The following is a 24648-nucleotide window of genomic DNA, read 5'->3' as shown; positions in this document are numbered from 1 at the left end:
TTAAAGAAAAAAGTCACTGTTGGATATTTTGCTTTTATACATTGGAAACTAATGTGAAATATGTTGATCAGGAAGCCACAGGAACATTTGCCTGTCATCATAGCCTTTATGAGCCTGGGGAAGGAAGATCACTAACTCAGGACCAGCCTGGGCTACAGAATGAGACCTTTTCCCAATAACAAGGATAAAATAAAATGTTCATAATTCATCTTTTCATTACACAAAAATTCCCCTGTGACAAGCATCTCCATTCATCCATGTGTCATCAGTGACTAACTGGCTTACACATTGAAGCTTCTATGTGTTGCATAGAATTTACTATTTTATTATTATTATTACTCAGAGGAAATCAAATGAAGTAAGATTTTTCTCAAAATGCAAATACCTATAACATTAAGGACTAAGATATACGCACATCTTCAGATAATCCAATCAGATTGTGTTTCTCCTGAGTTAAGGCAGGATCGTCTGATAGAGGGAAAAATGGAAGCCAATTTGTCCAGGGAGGGGTGTGCATAGTAAGGCTCGGGGCTGGAATTAGGGAGTCAGGGGAACTGGGTATTTTGGTAGACAGAGTGGTAAAAAGGCAAAGAATTCTCAGCTCATTGGAAAACAACCTGCATGGACATTGATTCTGTGAGGAAAAGTGCAGACAGCCTTCTAATACATAACCAGTCTTCCGAAACATCCTACTTGTGAATTGATCATTATTGTGATAAAGAGAACTCACAAAGATCACAACCAGGGCAGTGGCAAAGGCTAGAAAGTGACAAAGCCCAGCAGTGACCTCAACAGCCCCTCCTTCTGGACAGTCCGGAGCCAGCAACTCTGAGCTGTGCGACCTCTTCATCATTCTCCAGCGGCCTTTGTCTGAGCTGTACAAACCAGTTGGGGTGACATGCTGCAAGATTGCAAGCATTGCTGCTGGTCCTCGTGGCAGGTTCTGCTCCACCCACTAGCTGGCGATCCTTTAATACTGTGGTAACTACAGATTCTCACACAGGCATATGGAACCAGTAGACAAGTACTCCTTGGTTCTATAGTCCAGAAGACTGTGTTTAACAGCCCTGGCTTGACTGGATGATCAAGGCAGGCTTCTTAAGTTCTCTGCACCTCAATTACTCTTCTATAAAGAGTTTACAGTGATACCTACTTGGTAGGGTTTCTGAGTGGTTTGGGTTAACATGGGTTCAACAGCCCTGTGTCTGACGTATGGTGAATTCTCAGACTTGAACTTATACAAGAGTTTCCCAATGTATAGCAAACAAAGAAAAAAACGCATTGTATGCACTGCCTGTGATAAATCATAGATGTGAGCAATAATCAGTAATTAAAGGAGCTGAGCAGGGCCCAGAGATGCAGCTGGCTGTAGAGCACATACTTAGCCTGCAGGAAGTCCTGGGTTCAATTCTGGAGACCATGTGATGGGACACAGAGTTATCAACAGTGTTAACAGTGGGCCGGGATTTGGCTTTAATTTTGTGAATGAAAAAAATCTTTCCAACAGTTATTGAACAGTGTTGAAGAAAAACAATGCTCATGATAGTGGCCTTTAAAATAATAGTATCTTCAAATAGTCTGGTACTGGAACACAACACTGTGGGCAATAATTCCTTTAGAAAATGATTTCTATAGATCCACATAAACCAGGCTGAATTATTAAGGGGAAAATGAGTTTAATAAGATGGTATTAACCAGATTCTATATCATCCAAGAAAATATACCATATAATGTTTTGAATATCAATCGACCTCTCATAGCTTTAGTGTTGTCAAAATTTGTATTATAGTGAGGTAGACAATTTAAAAAAAAAAACTCCCCATTAGACAGACTCAAATTTTTGTAATAATATTTAAGAAAACGATAATATTATGAAAGAATGAAATATCTGATTAATGCTTAACTTTGTACAACTCAAATATAAACTTTAAAAATATTAGAAATTATAACATTTGAGTGCATATAACGTTTTGTACATTAAGATGATTGCATGTTTTCTCTTTGCACTTTCAGTCATCTTAAATAAACAAATATATACAGCCTCAACAGAACAACAGTGCATCCAAAGCAAATGTGCATTTAAGTTATTTCTCCTGGACAAGTCTTGTCTTTTCTCGCTTACCATTTTATATTACCATGCATTAGCATTTCCACCCTTTCCTTGGCAGTCTGTAGATCTCTGAACCAGACAAGCAACAGATTTAGACAGGGAGAGGACAAACCAGTCAGGGTACCCCCCAAAACATTCTGCAAACATTAACACACCTTTCTCCGTTTAAACTATTCCACAACAAGGCTGAGGAAGCTTACTTCTCAAAGGGCCTCTGCATGGGTAATGTTTGAAAAGAATCCTGGTCCAGACTGGGGGAAGGATGAGGTCTTGACCACCTAGGAACAGGTATTTCCCTGTGTGCTTTCTCCTGCTCCTTCTGGTTTCTTTCCTTGCTGCCTGTACCCCAGTTTCCACCCCAAGCTCAATGTAACACTTGACTCTTCACAGTATCTCATTACTACGTTTAAAAAAACACCACCTAACTGGTAATTACAATCTAAAACATTTCTCTAGGGGGAGCCCTGGGCTATTGCTGGCTGTTAATCTCTCAGGAATGTCAGAAAGAGGGGAGGGGTCTTAATTTTTTAGAAACTTCAGAGGCAGAGGCTCCTGGCCCTTTCATCCTTTCCCTGCTTGGGGCCTGGCCCTTTATCTCCATCCTCCTGAGGGGCTATCATCTCCCCTCCTGAGGAGCGCTTCCACTTTTTAGGTCCTTCCCTCCTCCTCTTTCCTTCTTACCTTAATTATAGAGTTCCCACTCTCGCCATTAAAAAAAAAAAATCTTTGCCTTAGAAGGAGGTGCCGGAATTTTTGACAAATTCTGTTTAAAGAAATCAATGAAAAACAGACATGAATGACAAAGATCTTTGGGGTGGGCTACTTGCAGCCTTGGGTACTGCACCTCCCTGTCACCCGGTCAGAGCTAGGCCTTGCGGTTTCTCATTATCCTTCACGGGGTTCCACAGGGACTAATTCCTGTCATTCCATCCATACCGACTCCTTTCCCCACCAGCAACCGTAAAGGCATCCGGAGACCTGAGTCCACAGCGGTGGCAACTCCCAGTTCCCTGTGCTGGTTGAGGCCAGCACGGAGCCGATAAATTCATGGGAATGCACAAAAGAGAGGAGGAGGCAGCTTGGGCCCCCGTCTCTCAAGCTTCTCTAAGGGCAAGACCCCTCCCGACTCCCGTATTCTTTTAGCCAACTCCCCTAATACTTCCTGTGCAGAAGCCAAGGGCGTCAGCTATGACGTGACTGGAAAGGCCCAAAGACCCTACTTTCTTACATAGGAAGAACCAACCAGTCTGAGATGTGAACAAAAGTGATGGGCTCTTTCTCTCACGTTTTCCTTCCCCCTCCCCAGCCCACGAAACACTTGTGAACAGATACGCATCTCCCCTCCTTCCATCTCCTATCAAAACCAAGGAGACACAAAACCCAAAGCCACATATTAAAGAAAAGAAAAGAAAGAATCCTTGTCTAGTCTTTCCAGGGTGGCCAGGCAACCCTTAGCTGCTTCTGGGTCGGCGAGTGGAAGATTCTGGGAGGGCTGGCCTGCCTCCTCTCCCACTGCGCCCACTTTCATGCTGCCCCCCACTTGTGGCCTTTTCCAGGCCAGCTCCTGCTCCGCCTCTCCGTCTCTCCGCAGTCAGGCCTCCCTCCACGGTCCCTGGCCCAGGCAGCGGGCGGCACCGCTACCTGCAGCCGCAGGACTCCACCACCATGTCCTCGTACTGCTTGTAGACCACATTATTGCCCGCGTCGATGTACAGGATGCTGATGGGAGTCAATTTGGTAGGGACGCAGCAGCTGGGCGGGGTGGAGCCCGGGTCCATGGAGTTCATCAGCGTCTGGATGATGGCATGGTTGGTGGGCTCCAGGTGCGAACGCAGCGGGAAGTCGCACACGCCCTCGCAGTGATAGGCCTCGTACTCCAGGGGAGCGATAATCCAGTCGTCCCAGCCTAACTCCTTGAAATTCACGTGCAGGGGCTTTCTGCTGCAGCGCAGCCTGGACTTCTTGCCGTGTCGCTTGCCGTGGCGGCTGGCGAAGGCGGTGCGTCGCCGCCGGCGGCCGGGCGAGGGCAGCCACGGCCCGGCGTCTGGGGCGCCCGACGGCGCTGGCCATGACCCCTCGGCTCCCGCAGCCTCCGCAGAGCCCAGCTGCTCGCGCATCTCCGCGAACAGGTTCTTGCGCTGGGATCTGGTGAACACGACGAGCAGGGCGCGCTCTTGGGGCGGCCGCACCCTCCGGCCGAAGCCCAGACTCCGCAGGTCCAGGGGCGGTGGCTGCTGGGAACCCCTTGCTCGTGCCTCGGTGTCCCCGGCGTCCAGCTCTCCCCAGGCTGCCCGCAACTCCAAGCACAGCTGCTTCCATGGCTGAGGGCGCAGGCCCTGCCACACGTCGAAGACTTCCCAGCCGGCCTGGGTTGGCCCCTGAAGATCCAGGGTCCTGGAGTCCAGCAGCAGTGGGGACAGACAGGGGAAGAGCTGCACGTGCAGCGGTCGGGCCGGTGGCCCCCAGGGTACTGGGGACGCCTGGCGATAAAGCCTCAGCTCTGCGCCCACCAGCTCTTCTTTGTCTGAGAGTGTGGACACATCAAACAAATACTTCTGTCTCCGGAGAGGAGTGTGCGAGAGATCGTCTGCGAGATAAAAAATAATTACAGTCAGTTTCACTTACCGAGAGATCAGCCCGGTGCTCTTCAGCAGTCCCCAAGAGGAAGTGGGAAGGAGGGGGCAGGCAGCCAGGGAGTCCAGTTCGGCCGCCCAACCACCCCCAGGCTCACCGCCTGGACCATACACTGCGTGGGGAGGAACCCCACCAGAGAGGACCCCTTCTTCAGCTCAGCTGCTGCCTGGTACAGAAGTCTGTACTCCTGTCCCTAGGACCCCTCAACAGGGTGTGTAACCACTAAGATGCTATTGTGGTCGCAAGCCTGGCCTGCGCTTCCCCAGCACTTCTGTCCACGGGATCTCATCAGTACTGCCTCAGATGTTACCTCTTCCAAGTGGCCATCCCAGACCACCCTGATCCAAAGCAGCCTCCCTGGGCCACTGTCTGGGGACCTTGGCTTACTATCTACAATTTTCCCATCTATATTTGTGATGAGGTCTTTCTTCCCCAACCACCAGACACCCTTTCACCAGCCCATAGAAGCAAAGACAATAGCAAGACCTTGCTTACCCCAGACCCAGGGCCATGGGTGACCTAGAGTATATGCAGGTCAATAGGTGAGAACCTTGTAGAACAGTGATTTTCAATTTGCCTCTAAAGTGACAGAGTCTGCTTATCTAATTGATTAGGTATCTAAGAACAGGACCTGAGCATGAAGCGTTTGTGTGCTTACTGTGAACCTCTTTCCTTTAGACTCCAACGTGATTTATAGGTACAGCCATTCTATAAACCCACTAGTCCGGGGTCGTGTTGCTACCCCCCACACAGGGTTGCTGGGACATTTTAGGCCCAGCATGATGCAGACTGAATGAAGGGTTGCTGTATACTCCTCTCTTTTCCAGTCTTCCTCCCTCCTTCCAACAGATGAAAGAGTGACACAGTTGTCAGAAGTGGAGACCAAGCGATGAACTAGCCCGCGGGACTTACACCCACTGAGCTCTTCAGCACAAGGGAAACAGGCATTCCTGGAAAGAGAAACCCTCAGCCAGGGATACCTAGTCACAGGCGTGGCATGTCCCACCCCTTGCCCCACCATCCAATCTGATACTCTGTTTTGCAATGAATCCCAAAGATTCATTCTTTGGTTACAAGTAAGAAAAAGATATTTGTGACACACACAGACTGGCAGACTTTAAATTCCAAGGCAAATTCTTTAGGAGGAAGGGAAAATTAGACTCCCTTTCTGACACATTTGTGCATGCAGCCAACATCACTTCAATGTGCAAGGCGGAAAGCTAAGCAGATTCTCCTGGGCTGCCTTCCCACAGAATGTTTACAACCCAGCATTACAAGAATCCCCAAAGCCCTCTGCTCTCCCCAGAAGCTAGTAAAGTTTGCATCAATTTCAATAGAAAAAGTATGACCCGGTCCAGTCCAGCCCTCACTGCCTGTCCAGATGTAGCCTGGGGACATATAACCCAAGGATGCTGGCTCTGGAACCCCAGCCACACCCAGCCAGCACTCTGGGCTAACTGCTGGCCCCCTGCCTCTGCGGCACAGGCCTCCACCTGAGAACGAGTTCTGAGAGGGGTTAGAGGGATGAGAAGGGGAAAGCTGCTTCAGGAAGTTGATTTATGGAAGCCAAGACCTTCAAACCAACCAGTGGGGAGTTAGCACACTTTCTCTTCCTTCGTAGAAAGCTGTGTCTGACAAGGGTGCTTAGCCACTACCCAGATCTTTGTATTTGTCACCCTAGGCTTCACTCTCCTGCCTCTCTCCTCATCCAGGCTGTGATGAGGAAGACATACTGCAGACACACGCTGCACAGCTGAGTGTTGTGAGGGCTGATACCGTTCTAACCTTACTTCCCATGCACAATTTGACGGGGTAGGTAAGTACTGTTCCCATTTCTATGGTGGGAAAATCAAGACCTGGGGGAACTAATTATCTAAAATAAGTGGTGAAGTCGGGGGGGGGGGCAACGTTTAAATCTACTTAGTTCCGAACCTTGAGTGTTTAGCCATGAGTCCCATTGCCTCAGCACTAGGGGCCAAATATGGAATTCTGGAAGCAACCATGAGTGGTTAGGGGCTAAAGGGAGGGGGTACAGACAAAACTGCATTCGTAGAGTTTGTTGGGAATAAATCCTGGCCTCCCTTGGGAAATGATTTCCATCTCTGTTGTCATAGTTTGATATACCTGGTTGCTGACTAGAGAATACAGGCAGTTACAAAGAATAATGACTCATTTCTTTACCTCTCCTGCAACATGGAGAAATCATCCTTCTTTTGCTTCCCTTATTTTTTTTTTGTTTTTAAGAGTAAGCTAATAAATGGTTAGTCTGTACAGTTAAGTCAAACTGAGATGGGCATCTGTAGAGACCTGAAGATTCTGAAGATGCTTCAACCTTGAGTTGTCTGGAGACCTCCCTTACAAAACTATCCTACAAAGACTATTCTAAGACTTAAGAAGGACTGCAAATATGGCCTTCAGTCTCTATCTGTTCCCCTTTCTTCTTGTACTAGTCTACCTCAGATTGGAAGGGTCCTACCTGGATACTTACAGTCACCCCAGTTCACAAGTCACACATCCCAGGCAAACACACACATGAGAGGTGTGAGCCTCTCTTGAGAATGCTGGGAAAGAAGCTGCCTGGACCATCGAACTGGGTAAGGACCAGAATTCTGGGTCCAGGACCTGGAGCTCAGTCTAGGTCAGTGACTGTTAATAACACACACACACACACACACACACACACACACACACACACACACACACCAAATACCAAATACCAAAACAAAACAAAACAAAAAATAACCTAGCATTATGAATATTTCACTGGAACTTGTTAGAGACAAACATCATCTCAGGCTTCAGAGGCTTGGGGCTGCCTTTCTAGAAACATCCAGATGATGCTGATCCTGATGATGGCTCAGGGACTCACTCTGAGAACCACTGATATAGGTAGGGATTGGATTTCCCATTGTGTGGGGAGAAGAATCACTGCAGTAGAGACAGAGCAAAGCACCCAATTGTAGGTCGGGATCCAAGGCACTGCCACTAGACCATGCCATCTCTCTCGAATCCTTCTAGTTCATATAACCACTCTCATATTCTTTTGATAATTTCATCCACATGCCTTCTCAACAAGTCTCCAGAGCCTCTCTCTGACTCCTAAGCAGAGGACTCAAGAACGTAGCTGCTCTCTACAGATCCCCTCCAGTCCACATTCCCCACATGTTTGAACCTGCTTTGGAACCCTATGCAGCAAAGACGTAGTCAAGAAGAGGCATACCGTAGGTCTGGAATGTAGAGACCACCATGCACAGTTACTCTACAAACACTTTACCAACTGACCTGGCAACCCAAAGCCTGGCCCAGCTGCCATGAGTCACCTGTGGCCAGGAAGCTTGTCCTTTGCACTGCCTTGCACACTCCTCATCCCCTAGTAAATCTTATATAAATACAGGTGATGTCATCATATAATTCCATTCCATGTATAAATGTGCACTATTGGTTTCTAAATCTATGGCACTTTCTCTCCTAAAAATGAGTTCTCTGCTTTAGTCTCTAAATTGGAAAATGGTCAGTAATTCACCACAGGACACTTCATCAAACTAATCTGTAACAGCTCAGCTCCCACTTCAGTTAACTCCATGTTCTTGAGTATTGGACTCACAAATCTTTCAAGATACAACTGCAGGATTTCTTTTTCATTTTTCCCTGTAACATGAGTAGAAAAGAGGAGGAAGAAGAAGAGGAGTCAGATGTAACTGAAGAAAATCCTTCACACGTAGCAAACTGGCAATAATACAATAATTCAATAACACAGGCAAACCTCATACTGATGTTTCCCATGTGGGGTGTTTGGGGTTTTGTTTGTTTGTCTAACTGTTTATGAAAAAGTATCCTATGTAGTCCAGGCTGGAGTGGAATTCTCCACCTGCCTACCTTCCCCTAGGTAGGGGGGTACTATGATTACATCATCAATAGCTCCTAGTACAGAAGTTTTAAAAATTAAAATAGGAGGATATTGGTCAAAAGATGTATCTCAGTCAGAATAAATATAAAAAACGGGGCTTATAATTTAAAAAGAATGATGGGGAGCAATTATAGGAACGGACTTCTTAGAAAGACAAGAGCCCAAGGCTAAGGTAGGCACAGTAAATGGATGAAGGACTCTAGAGGCAAATGCTAAAATGGAGAGGAAAAGATGGGGCCATAGAGACCACAGGCAGCCTAAGCTTGGTATACAAGGCAGCACATTCCTCGGTACCCTCAAGTTACTTCTCCCTAAGGGGTTGCCTCCCAGCCAGCCCTCTAAAAACTTGCAGAGAGGAAGGGACCAGAACTGTGTTTTCCCAAGACATCACTGGAATCTTATACAGCTTAGGTTCCTCTTGAGGATTCAAATTGGATTTGTTTTTTTCAGTGACCAGAACCAAGAGTGTATGTGTGATTCTCAAAGGTCCAGCAGGCCCTTCACACATTGATTGGTTTCTCATTCTTTAAATTAACTGAGACTCTGGATGGATGTTGGTCAGACTCCAGCAACCTCCTCCATGGCCTGGCCATGTCTCCTGTGTCTTGCAGAGGCATAGAACCTGTAGTTAGTCTACAGCTCAGAAAGCTCAGATTATGTGGCCTTTCCCACTCACACACCCTAAGTAGGATTAGGTCTTGGGGTGCACAGATAATCAATAATCCATCTCTGCAAAGAACACTCCAGTACTCTTTGGACTAAGCCCCTTTCCTGGCCTCCAGCTTATTGCAGACCTGGAAGTAGTTTTGGGTGTTAACTGGACACTGCCTTTGTGCAAGGCTCACAGAACTCATAAATTTGATGGCATCTCTCAGGCCCCTTCACCAAGTATTCAAACTCTACTCCACTGTTCTATTCAGTTACAGGGAACCAACTTCAGAACACCAAGACTTAGCTTAACATCTTGCAACTGGTAACAGATCACGCTAGGTCCAAGAGAAGCCTCCAGCTCTTAGGACACAGCCCTCTACATGGGCCTTATTTGTGCAGTGGAAAGAGAGGGAGGGGAAGCCTGCCACCATTCATTTTTGGGCCTCAATGTGATCAACACTTGACTCGGCTTCAGTTTCCCCGGGATGGGTCACCCTTTTCTTTATTAAATGGAAAATGTCCAAGCTCAGACTTCACAGATGTGTCTGGAGTCACTTCTGAGGGTCTGAGATTCAGCACCAACCTGAAGTGTCAGGGTGTACTCAGGAAGTCCCTCCCTATGGTGTGCGAAGGCCTGTGGGGCGGTCTGTGCTTGGCCTAGTTACTGTGCCCTGTGATACAGTTGCCTCCTTGGCAGCTGACATCTCACCCTTGCAAACTCTGGCCCTTCGCTAAACATTCCCATTAAGAAAATGTCTTGGGGGCTGGAGAGATGGCTCAGAGGTTAAGAGCACTGGCTGCTCTTCCAGAGGTCCTGAGTTCACTTCCCGGCAACCATATGGTGCCTCACAACCATCTATAACAGGATCTGATACCCTCTTGCAGATATACATGCAGACAGAGCACTCATACCAAAAGAAAGAAAGAAAGAAAGAAAGAAAGAAAGAAAGAAAGAAAGAAAGAAAGAAAGAAAGAAAGGAAGGGAGGAAGGAAGAAAAAAAGAAGAAAAAAGAAAATATTTTGGGAGCAACCGACACAGATCTTGTGCATGTTCTCACTTGAACTATTGTAGACCACCCAGAACAACAATGGTTATAATAGCAGACATTAGTGTAGTACTTACTATGTGCTGGGCACAATCTCAATCCTCAGCTTTTGTAATCTTCATAGCCATCTGTGAGCTGATGGTTACACATTGTGAGGTGTGTGTGTGTGTGTGTGTGTGTGTGTGTGTGTGTGTTGCATGTACATATGTAAGTTAAGATTTCACATTCATAAATATATGTAAATATTATGTCAACTAAAAATTTTAAAAATGTATTTTAAAAACCCACCTGTGAGGAAAAGCCTTAAGCAGGAAAAGGTAATGCCAGGAGAAGAAGATAAATATTCCATGTTTCCTCCATTTCTGGAATTTATAAAGATGTATCTGAGGCATGAGACAGAAAGAGGACTGCATGTATGGAAGGGACAGGCGAGTTGGAAATACAGGACAAGGGGACAAGTCTGAGGAAAGTGCAGTAGTACAGATATGAAGACGTCACTGCAAGCCCGTTATTCTGTACAGTAAAATAATAATAAAGTGACTTTTCTAAGTTCACCTCTGAGAAAAGGATTGTTACAAATCAAACCCCAGGGAGCTTCACAGTGAATGGCGAAGCTGGAAGCTCAGCTCCTGTACCTATGTCACCGCCTTAAACACAACCCTTGACCTCTGTGCACGGTGAAAACCCTGAGAAGATTCCAGCTCTTCCTCACTGCTCATACTGGGAAGGAGGGGGAAACATTGCTCTCCAAGAACCATCCCTCTCCTAAGCAGTACAGCTGAGAGATTACCACCACCACGACTTTCGGAAGACAATATACAAAAAAACTTTGTTTCTCTTCTACAAAGTGGACATAATAATGGCAGCCCATAGGGCCACGGACAGACACAAGATGTGAGAAACCTCTGAAGATGTTATACAAACGTCAGTTACTACTGATGATGGGGATGCGTGTGACCATTTAGAGTCTGAAAGGCAGTTTATTTCAGTCCTTATCTGTGAATTAGTGTTTTGATCACATGACTGACCAGCCTCATATGCCTCAACTACAAAGTGGAAGAATCACCTATAGATCTGGCAGGATCATTGGCAAGCTCAGAGTCAACACACCTAGGGCATCACATGGCACATGGGAACCTGCAGTGGCCTACATTTTGACAGGAAGAGATGTATTTATCATCCTCTCAGCCTCCTTGAAGAACCATGGTCCAGCTCTTTCCACATGATTTCTAGGAGTGGAGGAGAAACATTGTTGGGCAACAAGAGGAATTTCTTCCCCTGCCATGAGTTCTAATGACAAGGCTTGTGAGACAGCGGCCTTGAATGCATCGTAGTGACCATCCTCTACCTTTTCACGTCACTTACAACACCTTCTCGTCCTCAGTGCCAAATGACCAGTGCCCTCCATTCCAACCTCATTAATGCCTGAGCCGTTCTTTAACAGGCAGCAAGGCAGGGTTAGGCTGTGCATTAGTCCATAACTACCTGGCTGGGCAAATGCAGCCCTGAGGAACCTGCACTTTCCTCTCTCTGGTACATTTTGTCGGGTGTAATCTGTCTGCAGAACCGGTCATAGGTAGTAAGGTAAGGACACTCCCTGTGTGTACCTAAAAACAAACAAACAAACAAACAAAACTACTCCCATGTTGAGGGAAGGAGGCATAGAAATGGACTCCGGGGTTGCAGCACTCAGGGTGGTATGCAGCGTCTGTCAATAGTAAGACCACCTGGGCGGCTCTGTCGGAGGGAGCTACTGCTCACACTCTAACTGGCCCATCTTCTCAGTCTCTTCACCTCCTTGATGTCTTCACTGACAACTTGCCCGTTTTTCAGCTTTTTTGTCCCTTCCAACCCCCAGAACGCTCTGGGAACCATTCACAAATTCTCTGATTTTGCATGGTGGATCTATGCTTTTCTTTTCACATAAACCTAGGTCTGGTAGACTCCTTGGTTAATGGTCTGGTCACCTGCCTGGATCCTGCAGAGAACTCCCAATGCTGGTACCAAGATCGGTTTCAGTGGGAAACAGTGAAGCTCAGGAGGGGAGCCTTCTCTCACCGGACTGAAACTGAGCCACTGATCCTCAGCCCAGTCTTAAAATGTAGTAACTCCAAACTCAGTCCTGCTAATTTCTGGGCAGGTAAGAATGGCAAAAAAACAGCTCTTTTCTGAGTATTGAGCACAGCCAACAGAAGCCTGGTTTTGTCTTGACAGATGAAACATACACTTTGGAGCTAAGTTGTTAAAATCTCTTTTGGTCACAGACTTGACTAACCAAAGTCAAGGAAACTTGCCCTGGCTTTTGTCTTTTCACCAGTATCTTACCCTGGGCTCCCAACCATAGCAGCTCAAATCTTAATTTAACCACATACAGCAGATCAAAACCAAATGGGTTTCCAGCCAGCTCTCCCAGCTTCCACCCCTCTTTTGCAAACAGTGGGAACAGCCAGTGCCACAGAGACCCAAGGTGCACCTCTTTCCTGAGGACCAGGGCTGAGTTGATTCGGTGGAGCAGGCTTTTCCTGCCTGTGAGGGAGTGAATCTACAAAAGCCCAGTGGAAGCAACACATCTCCTGGTAAGAGGTCCTGGGGCTTGCATTCCTGGTAGAATCTGGAACTTGACCCAGGTTTAGGCTCAAAAAGAGAAAGATAAGTGGATGTTTTATTCAGTTTCTCTTTCCAACTGACCCTGTAGCTGTAGGTGAAGGCCAAGGTTCGAAGAATGCACAGGATGGTGGGCAGACTTTCGCATTCCCAGTACCTAAGCCTCCTGCTTTGGAGAAGCTTCCTTAATATTCTCTGAGGTGCTGTCTCTGAAGAAGAAATTACTCAAGTTGCTAATCTTGCTCAAACTTTCAAATTTGTAGCAAAATGAGATTCCTAGCGTCAGCTGCAGGCCACAGTCGGGTTTTTTTTTTTTTCAGGCTTCCTCCCCAAGGAGCTTACAAGCTCAGGTATACTGGGAAGTGGGCAGCAGCTGGACTATTCATCTCCCTTAGAGACCAAACATGAACACTGCTTATTCTTGCCCTGTTCCTGCCTTCTGCCTTCCTCCTCATTCTCAGGGGGCACCAACTGTTGCCACAGACCAGCCTTTCTCTGTTCTTGTACTGCCCACTCTGATCCTTAAGCCTTGCCCAGATGCAGATGCCAGGCTCTAACTGCACAGCCCAGAGCTTCTCTCCACCAGACAGTATCCAGTCGTCTTTAAAGCTCCTGTAGTCCCTTAACAGAAAGTGGACCTACTCTCCACCCTGAGCAGTACCAATGGGTGTACCTGAAAATAGAATGTGACCCTGGGACCCATTAGAGCAACTGGAACCTATTTAATTCCAGTAGTCAGAAGACAGCATTTAACCCAAATTGAACTTCAAAAACATACAGGGTTTAGACTGGGTGTGTCAAAGGATCCCTGCAATGGGTCCTCACTCCTGCTTTCCATACCCAAAAGACTTCACAGCATTCTTGTCCTTGATCCCACAAAACAGTAGTTGGTGCCAGGTTATTCAATAGCGAAGGGGTGATCGAACTAATACCTTTTATCGTACTTGAAAGCACCCAGGAGTTATGGTTGGATTGTCCAAGGTCAGTTGATACAAGCGGCAGTCTGTCAGGAAGCAAAACTTCCTGTATCTGCCATATTTCTATCATCACCCCTACCCCCAAAAAACCACATTGCCCCTAGAAGGCATCTGTCTATGGATGAGGTGTGCTAGCACCCCAGAACTCCTGGTGGGGGAAACAGGTTACACTAAAGTTCCTTTTGATACAAGACCAGTGTTCTTAGTTCCCAGAGGATCCAGGGACAGGTGCTCTGGTCAGAAAGGATGTTTTTGGGGTTCTGATTCATTTAGGAAAAAGACAATTCAAAAACCTATAGGGTCCATGGCTCAGATAATTTTTTTTTTAATGGCAGAGATGAAGGAGGTGTTTGAGCACGTTTCCCTTCCCCTCCCCCACCAGCCATTGCACCCTGGGAAAAGCCCCAAAGCCTCCAGCCTCCAGAGGGGGATAACCTTTGATGTCCTCAGATAAGCCTTTCTGGCCCAGAATCCTCTGGCAACCTGCACTCTGGTCCCACAGATTCTAGGTTTTTTAGCATCTTGCTTTTCCCTTTTGGTGGCCTTTAAGCACATGGAGACAGTAACAGAATTGAGCTACAAGCCTATAGGTTAGCTTGTGGCCTTAAATGTACCTGAATCATTACAACCATAAGAGTAAGACAAACTTTGGAGCTTAAAACTTCCTTGTCTTCCCCCGGGACTTTCCCCAGAGCCTCTGGTTAACCCAGCTATGGAAGATCCTTCAGCCTGAACCACAAAGCCAGCCAGCCGATGCCCAGTCCTCTGCTGGCACCCCTCAGACACACACTTGCACGCTTAGCAAGCCCTTTCCAAGGCTGTTCTCTCTTTCCGGGGAAATAAAGCCTAGATTGGAACCTTCTGCCCAGCTTCCTCACTTGGCCGTCTGGTATGAATTAGTGTTTTTATAAGGGACTCAAACAAATCGAATACAAGGTCACCAAATAATTAACAGTTGCGAATTCCCTCCATCCCCATTAAAATACTTCCCTGCTTATATTTCATTTTCCGTTTGCCAACGACAACAGGGTCCAGGCAAAAGTGCTAGTGCTGCTGTGTGGATGACTCCACGCAGAAACCCACTGCTCTGCATCAACAGGATGGAACCGGCGGCAAACTTCAATAGCAGGAATCTCCGCAGCTCTAGAATGCCCCCCCCCAAGTCTGTGCCTAGCACACCGCTGCCTCCTTGTAATCTTTGAACTGAAGATAACCAGACGAACTAGTAAGCAACCAGAAGCAGACTCGCCTGGACTCACCTATAAGGCTACCCAGCCCCTAAAGATACTTCCCTCTCCTCTGTGGTGTTATCTGTTCTTTGCAGTCTTGTTTCTGTAAACGGGCTCATAACAGCAGCACAACACTAGCAACTGTTCTTAATTCAAAGTCTCTGGGAAACCTGGCCCACAGAAGTATTCTTAGACTCAATTTCTGCCTTTCCCTCCTCTTTGAATCCTCGAGCGTTTTTTTTTTTTTTTTTTCTTTTTTCTTTTTTCTCTTCTACTTTGGCACTTAGAAGTAAATTGCAAGGCAGGATCCCTCTCTCTCTCTTTCTCTCTCTCTCTCTCTCTCTCTCTCTCTCTCTCTCTCTCTTTCTCTCTCTCTCCCCCTCCCTCCCTCCATTCCCCTCCCCCCCCCCGTGTGTGTGTGTGTGTGTGTGTGTGTGTGTGTGTGTGTGTCTGTCTGTCTGTCTGTCTGTCTGTCAGTCTCTCCTTTTTGCCTTTTCTCCACCTTCCCTCCTAAGTTCTAATTGTCTGCCTTGCCCATACCCCAGGGCTGGGAGTCTAGGGATTCGGAACTACTGATCTTTATGATACCATGATGTCTAACCTGGTTCATTCTGATCCTGTGTTCTCAGCTCCCCACCAGTGCACAGACACACTTTCTCTTCTCTACTTCTCTAAAATAATTTTTGAAGTACGACATGAAAGCATGTTAAAAGATCATCCATAAAGTAGTTAGCACTTCTACTAAACAAACACAAGAGGAAGCCAGGCATGATACGTATACAGATCCTTGCATCCAAAGTTCCATAAGAACTACTAATTGGATCTTTAAGGGCCACAGAAAAACATTAAGCCAAAAAACAAAATCTTTTATTTATTTTTTCCTTCTGCATCTCACCACAGTTCTTAGAAAGCCCCTTGTCCTTACCCTGTCAGTACAGTGTCCTGCTTTAGTATTGTGTCTAGAATCTCATCTCTCATCAGTTGTGTGACCTTGAGCAACTAAATTTCCCTGTCTTCCTTAATTCACCTCTAAAGCAATGCAGCAGCAGTAGCCGAGAATTAAGTGAGCTCATTCATGGCATAGCTTTTAGCACGGTACTTGGCCCACAATAAAAGGTCACTCTATCTTGGCTATTGTTATTTACCCTTCCAGGGCATTTTCAAAGCTTGCAGTAAGGCCTCCTTGGGGACTCCAGGAACGGGGAGCCGCTCTCAGGGTAGAAGGCCACGCTGTTTCTGTGGAACCACCGCTCTCTGCTCTCTTTCCTCACTTGGCGCGGGCTCTGTTACTGCCCTCCAATCTCAAACACCAGCTTCAGGTATAACTCTTAAGTTCTCAGGTGAGCAAGATCTTTAACGAATTCTGTGTGAGTCTCTTGGAGCTTGTGAATCGACTTCGAGACTCCTCCCCTAGAGGGACCCTGGCTCCTCCGATCCCAACCTACCACTCTGTGGCGATTTAAACTTCCCCTAGGCAAGGCGCCAAGTTAGTACGACCCGCTCCTCTCCTGGCTGGCCCTTTTCTTTTTTTGCCTACCCACTCAGGGATTGGGGGAGGGGATGCTGAAGAGTTTGGCACGTTAAGAACCCCCGCGCGAGAGGGGCGGAAGTCCTCTCCAGAAGCCGGGGATGCGCGGTTAGTGGGTCCCTTCCATCACGGGAGACTAGACACCGTTTGATGTGTTATGACATGAACCCTCAATTAGATCGCTGAGTCGTAACACTCCAATCAGGGGCCCAATGCTAAGCAAGCCCCGGAAGGTCCAACCCGAGGTCACCGCCGGTGACACATCAAATCAAAATCAGGGAGAGGGAAAGTGAGGTTTTCCCTTTATCAAGCTGGGGCTGCAGCCAACAATCTAGCCCCTCCTCCGCGCACCCCTCCAGTCCCTCTCTGCCCCCCCCCAGCTCCTTTACACCCGCACGACTTGCCACAAGCAGCACAGCCCTCCAAGTGTCCTCGCTTTCTTCATAGTTTCCTTCGAACTTAGAGGGTGAGGAGGAGACAGAGCCTTTGAAGCTACGGTCCAGGGTCTTGGTGCTCTGAATTCGGGACCTCTAGCAGCCCTATGCCCAACGCATTCTGAGGTTAAATCCACAATCCTGCTGGCCTCACAAGCGTGGGTGGCTAGGGAAGAGTGTTCCTCCATTCCCCAGACCCCATCCAGTATTCAAGGAGCCTGGGGGCTCCCAGCACCGTGCATGGGCTCTAGGTTGTCTGGGTGTCACAGGGCAAACAAGGGTTGTTGAGTGCTCGAGTCTATGCAGGTCTAGGGGCCCCAGAGACAGCCTTCCATGCTTGCCGGAATTCCAAAGTCATCTGTAGATACCTTGGAACAGCCTACAGTGCCCCTTGGTCCCGTGCCAACTCTCAGGGAGTAGTGTGAACCATTAAGGGTGCCTGCCTGAGGTAGGAGAGGAGAATTTGTCACTTCCCGGGAAAAGAAGAGAGTACCAAATTGCCTGCTAGTTTAGGCCTCTCGGATTTCTTCCCTTAGCACTGTTCTCTGACTTTCTACCGCCTCTGCTTTGGCGATGGTCTTAGAGGCACTAGGAGGTTAACAGAGAAGTTGCAGGGGGAGAACCGCGCTGCAACGCTGCAGCGAGATAAGGAGCTGGCGCTGCGCGGTAGTACCCAGGTCCAAGACCTAGTAGCAGCAATACGAAGAAGCCACGTGTTTTTAGAAAGGTGACTTTATTATTCCTAAAATCATCATAAAATACGGCGGCGTTAATTTGCCATCGAGACCTTTCAGCAGCTCATAACCCAGCTGACCTCGGATTGCAGCTGCGTACCTGGCGGGGCCAGAACCTAGGCTGAGAAGGAAGCAGCTTCGAGGGAAGGCTGGTGGATGGACACGGAGTAAGGCTCGGGGCAGGTGGGCGAGGGGGACATTAGCCTACTCTGGAAAGGTTCGAGAATGTGAGAGCCATGAAGGTGGGTAGATGGAGCTGAGCAGTTCCCTCTGCCCAATCCCGGGACTTTTGGGTTTCTGGATACTTTCACTGAACCTGAACCTGCAGGTTTAGGAACAACCGAAGCTAAGTCTGGGAGTATGGGAAGCAACTGGCTGCCTAAATCTCTTAGCGCCTCTCACCTTCTCAGTACCCTCCTTTCTGTCCACCGTCCCTTCCCTTTTCTCTCCCCCTTTCCTGCTTTTTCTGAAATTTTTTTCCTCTCTGGGAGCCGGTGGAACTTTCCCCAGTATCTGAGGTTTAATCAGAAGACTTTGGTCATGCCCTGCATCAGCGATGAGAGCCAGAGGGCACGCTCGGAATCCCACAGACCCATGCATTCTGTCTGGCACAGAGCATGAGGGTTGGGTCCCCTAGATGCTCAGAGAGAAGAGCGTTGTCTGTCTGAGGTGGATGTGTACACTCCTGTAGTGCTTTAAGAACCCCACACTTTCAGCGGTCCCTGTTTGAGCCCATCCTGTGGACTGTGGCTTGAGAACTATCGGGGGGGGGGGGCGGTACCAGAATATCCCCCCACACCCTGCGCAGGGCTGCAGAGGAACCCACAGGACTGCTGGATCAAGGCACTGCCTGTCATTGATCCTAGACTCGCTGCCTTGACGGACTGACTACCACGTGCCGGCTTTTCCTTGAGAGACAGGAGGCTCCAGGCTTTCTAACGCCCTCACAGATGCTCTAGGGTCAGCATCCCTCACAAGCTTTGGCCACAGGGTCCCCCAGTCCTTTCTCTTAACGTTCTCCACCTTTTATTTGACCGCCTCCTCTCTTTCGCTACACTTCCTCCTCCAGCTACCAGAACAGTGACTACCACGATGCTTTCGGCAAAAGACGAGAAAACAAAGAAGAAAAAGGAGGGAAGAAAAGTAAGAGAGTAGAGAGGACTACAGGCTGGAGAAAATCTGCAGCTGCACTCAGAATTTTGGGCTTGAGAAAAGAAAAAGGGGGAGGTGTCCAGAATGGGAAGGGAATTCACAAAAGCAACCTCCTGCAGGAGCCGGGCAGCGCTCTGGCTGAGGCGCTCCAGCGGGAGGAGTCGGGCGCTTTCTTTGCCACTTACCCAGTCCTCTGTCTACAAAGCTAGTGATCGTATTAGCTGACTTGGAAGACTGGAAAAAGCTGGCATTGATGCCCAGCTTCTCGGCAATGGAGTAAGTCCTGTAGATTGACAGCATGTACTCGTGGGGTACCACGCGCGGGCCCCTGCCCGGAGGCTCCTGCCCCTGAGACTGTCCAGGCGGCCGCCGCCGGAGTTCGCTCTGCCGCGGCTGGTGCTCCTGGGGCGTCCGGCCCTCCTCACTCTCCTGTGCAGTCCGCGGCATCTTCCCTTCTTTGCGGCTCCGCGCGTCCTTGGTGGAGTCCAGTTCAGTGGAGGAGGACGAGGAGATGGAAGCCTGTTGGAAACCCGGCAAATCCCAGAGGAAGCTGATGAGGAAGATCGCCGAGAGCAGGACCCTAGGAGTGTCCATGGCGAGCGAGTGGCTGAGTTTCCCGGAGAGACGGCGGCGACAGCGGCGGCGGCGCTGGGCGCGAAAGGCACAGAGCAGCTGGACAGCGGCGGGGGCCGCGTTCCTCCTGCAGACTCCGAGTGCGGGGAGCCGGGTAGCAGCTACACAAACCCCGGCCCTGCCACGCCCCCTCCCGCCCCTCGACAAGGCGGGGGTGGGGGAGCGGCCGGGGAGGGGGGAGGAGGGCGGCGGGTAGTGCGGGCAGGAGGTGTGGAGTGGGGGGCGGCCGTGGGCTGGGGTAGCGGCGGGGCGCAGCGCCCCCGCGGGAGGCGTGCGAGGTGAGAGCTGGGAGCGCCCCGCAGAGTCGGGAGCGCAGGCGGAGCGAGCGGGAACCGAGCGCCGCTGTCCCCGGGCTGGGGAGCGAGAGTCCGCCCGGGCTGGGGAGCGAGAGTCCGCACGCAGCACCAAGGGCAGGCTAGCAAAGGCGGGGAAGCCCACCCTCCGCAGCGCTGCGCAGCCGACCGTTCAAGCCGGCTGGCTGCCCGCACTTTCCTGGGAGTCAGAGGCCCGGGAATCCGGGGACCCGGGGAGCCGCAGAGGCGGTGGCCAGAGATGGCTCGGAGAGAGTGCTTCTGCTGCAGGCTGCGCGTTGGCTCGCGGTGGTGGCACCTTCTCCCCTCCGGTCACCCTCCTAGCGGGCCGTTAGCACTCCTTCAGGGCTCAGCCCTGAGCCGGGGAAGCCGCGCAGGGGCCAGCCCCACACAGCTCCATTCTCTCGGTAGGATGCTGCTTTCCACAAAGACCAGCGTCTATCCCCAACCTTCGAGGTCAGGCAAAGGCCACCAGTCTTCAGAGTTTGGACCGGTGCTCAGAGCTGCTACGCTCCCCTGCAGGCCCCAGCCTCTCCTCTCGGAGACCCCAACCTCTGGCGCTTGCTCCAGCTGCTTCATTTCTCTTTCGTGTGATCCCCGGTTTCTCTGGCCCCTTGGGGGCTTGCCTCCCTCTTCTGCACCCAAACTTCCCCTTTCCTCTTTCCTGTTGTCTTCAGGACTTCCTTCTTCCCCAAGTTTCTTCTCCACCCCTATCACACCCCCCGCCACCCCTCTGTCTGCTTTTCTTCTTCTGGTGTCCTCCCAACTCTCTGTTTCCTAACCTTTCTCTCCCCCCAACCAGACCCCTCCCTTCGCAGCTCTACCCCAATCTGTTTCTTGTCAGCCCAGCCTCGCCCCATCACGAGTTTCCTTTATCTGTCCCCAGATTCCCAGTGCCTTCCCCGCCCACCGCCCCGCGGGTTCCCGGAGCCTGGACGCCGCTATACTTGGCGGTGAAGGGTTGAATTCTCTCAGACTGCACTCCAGACGGGAGTTGTCCAGAGCCTCTATGGGGTGGGGTGGGTACTCAAGCACCAACCTTAAGCGCCCTCCTGCAATCATCCCACTTTCGTGGATTTAAAAAAGAGGAAAGAAAGAAAAAGACTCAGAGAGAAGTGACTTTTCCAAGGCCATTCAGCCGAGGATAGACCCAGGCAGGAGTGGCTCTGGTATCACCCCTTCTGACGCCTTGTGTCCAGCTGGAAAGCTGTCGGGTTTGATCTGAGGTGACTGTTTCTCTGTGGGCTCTCCACTCCGCCCCTTGCCTTTTTTTCCTTCTTTGGGACCTTGAAGGCCCGAGAGCACGCTAGGGGAGGCAGTTTTGCTCTTCCTATCTCTTTACTCTGACTTCCTTAAGGTCAGAGGCATGCCTCTCACCCTGGACATCTGCCTCCATGCCTCAATATAGCAAAATACCCACAGGGAACTCTGTGTCAGGCATGGCTCTATGAAGTTTGCAAACAGTTTTCACTTAATCTTCATAAAGAGCCCGAGACCAGGGCTGTATTATCTCCGTTTTACAGGAAGGGAAACTGAGGCCCAAGATCACACTGCTTCAGAGTCTATACCTTTAATTGCTAGGCTACTGAGTGTGGCTGCTTTCCTCATGGTCGCCCACCCATTGTATGTCCCTTATGGTTAGTTAGCTCCTGAATGCCAAGCCAGGACCTGTCTTGGACTTGAAGGTGCTTCCTCTAGTTCTGTCCTTCTTTTTTTCTGGGATTTAGATGATTTATTGTCGTTTCACCAGCTTAAGGATGTGAAAGGAGAGGAACGGGAATTTTAAATAATACCTGGCAGATATTTATCTACATTGACAAAATGACCTCTCTGCTCACGCTCCTTCATTTTCGGTGCACATGTTCTTCTCAGAGTACTGCCATCCAGAGAGGACACCCTGGGCACCTAACATTAATAGCAAACCCATACCCTTCAGAATACCTGCCTCTCCCTCCTCCCTCTCTCTTCCCCTCGGCAGCTTCTCACCATTTCTCTTGGAAACCCACCAGTCACCCCTGGGTCCTCACCTCTCCTTATGTCCGGCTCTCCTTATGTCCAGCTGCTTCCCTGCTCTCCCTATGTCCAGTTGCTTCCCTGCTCTCCCTATGTCCGGCTGCTTCCCTGCTCTCCCTATGTCCGGCTGCTTCCCTGCTCTCCCTATGTCCGGCTGCTTCCCTGCTCTCCCTATGTCCAGTTGCTTCCCTGCTCTCCCTATGTCCGGCTGCTTCCCTGCTCTCCCTATGTCCGGCTGCTTCCCTGCTTGTGCTGCCTGTTGGCCAACACTGCCTCTTGCTCCTGTACACTGACCATGAAGTGACATCCAGGAGAGTGGATGACATCCTCCTGTGGTCTGTCTGCATCCCTTCCCTCTTCGAAATGAACATTCGTACTTTATGTTGTCGTGATTTTCACTTCTGGTACCACAGTGTCTGTTAATGACGAGTCGTGGTTTTAGATCCTTCTGGTTCAGTAGCCATATTTCCTGCTGGAAAAGGCAGCCTCCATCTCCACTCACTCTGCCCACAGCAATTATCTGCTGTGAGTTACCAGTAAACAGGAGACAAGGCAGTGCAAGCCAGCAGTCCCATTGTCTATGGCTTACAGCCCTTCAACTGACTAGATGGTCGTGTAGAAAGGCAAAAGTCAGGGACCACAAGGAATGTGGGTGGGCTCCTGTCTTCAGGATTACCTCAGGGCAGATGTTCCTCTCACTTTTACCAGCCTTGGATCTGTGTGAAGAAAGTTCTCTTTGCCAAAAAGGCTATTGTGATCATTTTACAGGTGAGTAACACACTGACAAATCAACCCGAGGACTGGGGGTCACCAGCAAGTCAGAAATACAACCAAGAGTCAAGCCGTTCAGACTCCTAAGCCAGCATTTCCTATAGTTAAAACGTCCTCTAAGTATGCTTTAAAAAGAAATCCACCCCGTGTTAACAAGGCTTCACTAAGGCCATTGCTCCAGTCTCCTCCCGCCACCCCCCCCCCCCGTGTGTGTGTGTGTGTGTGTGTGTGTGTGTGTGTGTGTGTGTGTGTGTGTGTGCTGTGATGGTAAAACTACAAGGAGCAAACTAAACTATCGCCAGATTTGCTTTTAGGTTTCCACACTACACACTGAGTCTTTAAAATACTGCTATGGAATTTTAAGTTTCCAGCCTAGTCTTAGATTCTCTAATCACTTCTTTGGCACTTTCTTCTGGGAGGAACATTTTGAAACAGTGAGAATCTCTTGACATGCCGTGAGAGAGTCTGGTGGGAGCTTGGCTCTGATAGTTTTCATACCAGAATCAGCAGCAGACACACACCTAGCTACAGACATCTGTGGGACACGGTATCTCCTGCCCCCCTGTGGATGCTGGGAGAATTACTGCTCATAGACAAAACTGCTTGATCAAGGACTAGTAATCCCAATTAACATCTTCCAAAGAAATTATTTAAAGGAATTGGGGAATCACACTTAAAGTGTACGTAAAATTTGGCAACAAACATTCATAGACTATAGATATGTCTACAGAGAAATACAAGATCAAAATCAAATAAAATTGCCACATTTATTATCGTCTTAAATTTGTGTTCTTACAATTTTAAATGATTATTTTATATTGGACCAGGGAGAAAAATTTCTCTTTAGTAAAAAAAAAGAGTCTTTTCTCAGTGAGGATGGGGAAGGTGGGTAAAGCCTCTAATCCCAGCAGTCAAGGAGGCAGAGGCAGGGGACTGAGACTTTGAGGCCAGCCTAGTCTAGTAGCAATTCCAAGCCAGCCAGGACTACATGATGAGACTCTGACTCAAAACAAACCAACACACCTTCCCTTTAGTTATTTAATATTTTGAAGTATTATTTGAAAAGCTGTTTCTTTTCAAAAAGTGTCTAACCTGTTAGTATAGTGTAACTCCAACCCCGTAGGAAGGAGCCCTCATTTAAGGGGCCCAGGAAATGCACCCCTGGAAGGTGTCAGGAAATACCTACAGGGTCATGTGAATGGAATCACTTCTTTGAGGCACTGTCCTATGAGGATAAGATTAAAATATAAACACTGTCTGGTAGGATCTGAATTTGTGTTTTACTATCATACACTTCTGAATAAATTGATGAACTGGCAACCTAATAAGAGTAAATACTGGAAATGGCCCTCAAGAAATGAGATTTTATATGGGTAAGTTTGATTATAAGAAAGTAATTCAAAATGACTATGGATAGCTGTGGCTTTACACCTCAATGTCCTTGTGTTCCTGGAGCTCCAGGCACTGGGGTTAACAGGTAGAGCTGGTGTGTCCTGTGTTTGCTTTAGCTTGAGCGTTCCTGCTTTACTATGTTTTTGACATTTTCATCAAAACCCATTTTTAGAAAAGGTCTTTTTTTTTTTAATGGAACGCTTCATGAATTTGCCTGTCATCCTTGCACAGGGGTCATGCTAATCTTCTCTGTATCATTCCAAGTTTAGTATATGTGCTGCCGAAGTGAGCACTAGAAAAGGTCTCTTAAAAAAAGTAAAAAGGAGTCGAGAGATGGTTCAGCAATTAAGAGCACTTCCTAAGGCTAGGTGGGGTCGTACATGCCTTTACTCCCAGCTCTTGAGAGACAGAGGCAGGTGGATCTCCGCATGTTCAAGGCCAGCCTGGTCTACGTAGGTGGATCACTGTATGTTCAAGCCAGCCTGGTCTACACAGGTGGATCACTGTATGTTCAAGGCCAGC

At 48.8% G+C, this 24648-nt stretch overlaps 1 protein-coding gene and 1 non-coding gene across 2 annotated transcripts; both read right to left on the bottom strand.

The window, feature by feature from the left end:
• Positions 1 to 3747: 3747 nt before the first annotated feature.
• Positions 3748 to 19667, bottom strand: Gdf6 (growth differentiation factor 6). The gene is made up of 2 exons (XM_059255649.1): positions 19192 to 19667; positions 3748 to 4697 (listed from the first exon to the last, which is right to left on the bottom strand). Exons 1-2 carry the CDS (start codon positions 19598 to 19600, stop codon positions 3748 to 3750), a joined length of 1359 nt encoding a protein of 452 aa, XP_059111632.1. The 5' UTR covers positions 19601 to 19667.
• A 4645-nt stretch (positions 19668 to 24312) lies between these two features.
• Positions 24313 to 24419, bottom strand: LOC131905352 (U6 spliceosomal RNA). The gene has a single exon (XR_009377884.1). It is a non-coding gene; the product is annotated as a U6 spliceosomal RNA (small nuclear RNA).
• Between the last annotated feature and the right edge of the window lie 229 nt (positions 24420 to 24648).

Source organism: Peromyscus eremicus, chromosome 2 (assembly GCF_949786415.1).
Source record: "Peromyscus eremicus chromosome 2, PerEre_H2_v1, whole genome shotgun sequence".
In the NCBI taxonomy this organism is placed as follows: domain Eukaryota; kingdom Metazoa; phylum Chordata; class Mammalia; order Rodentia; family Cricetidae; genus Peromyscus; species Peromyscus eremicus.
This window is presented reverse-complemented; position numbering and strand designations above follow the sequence as displayed.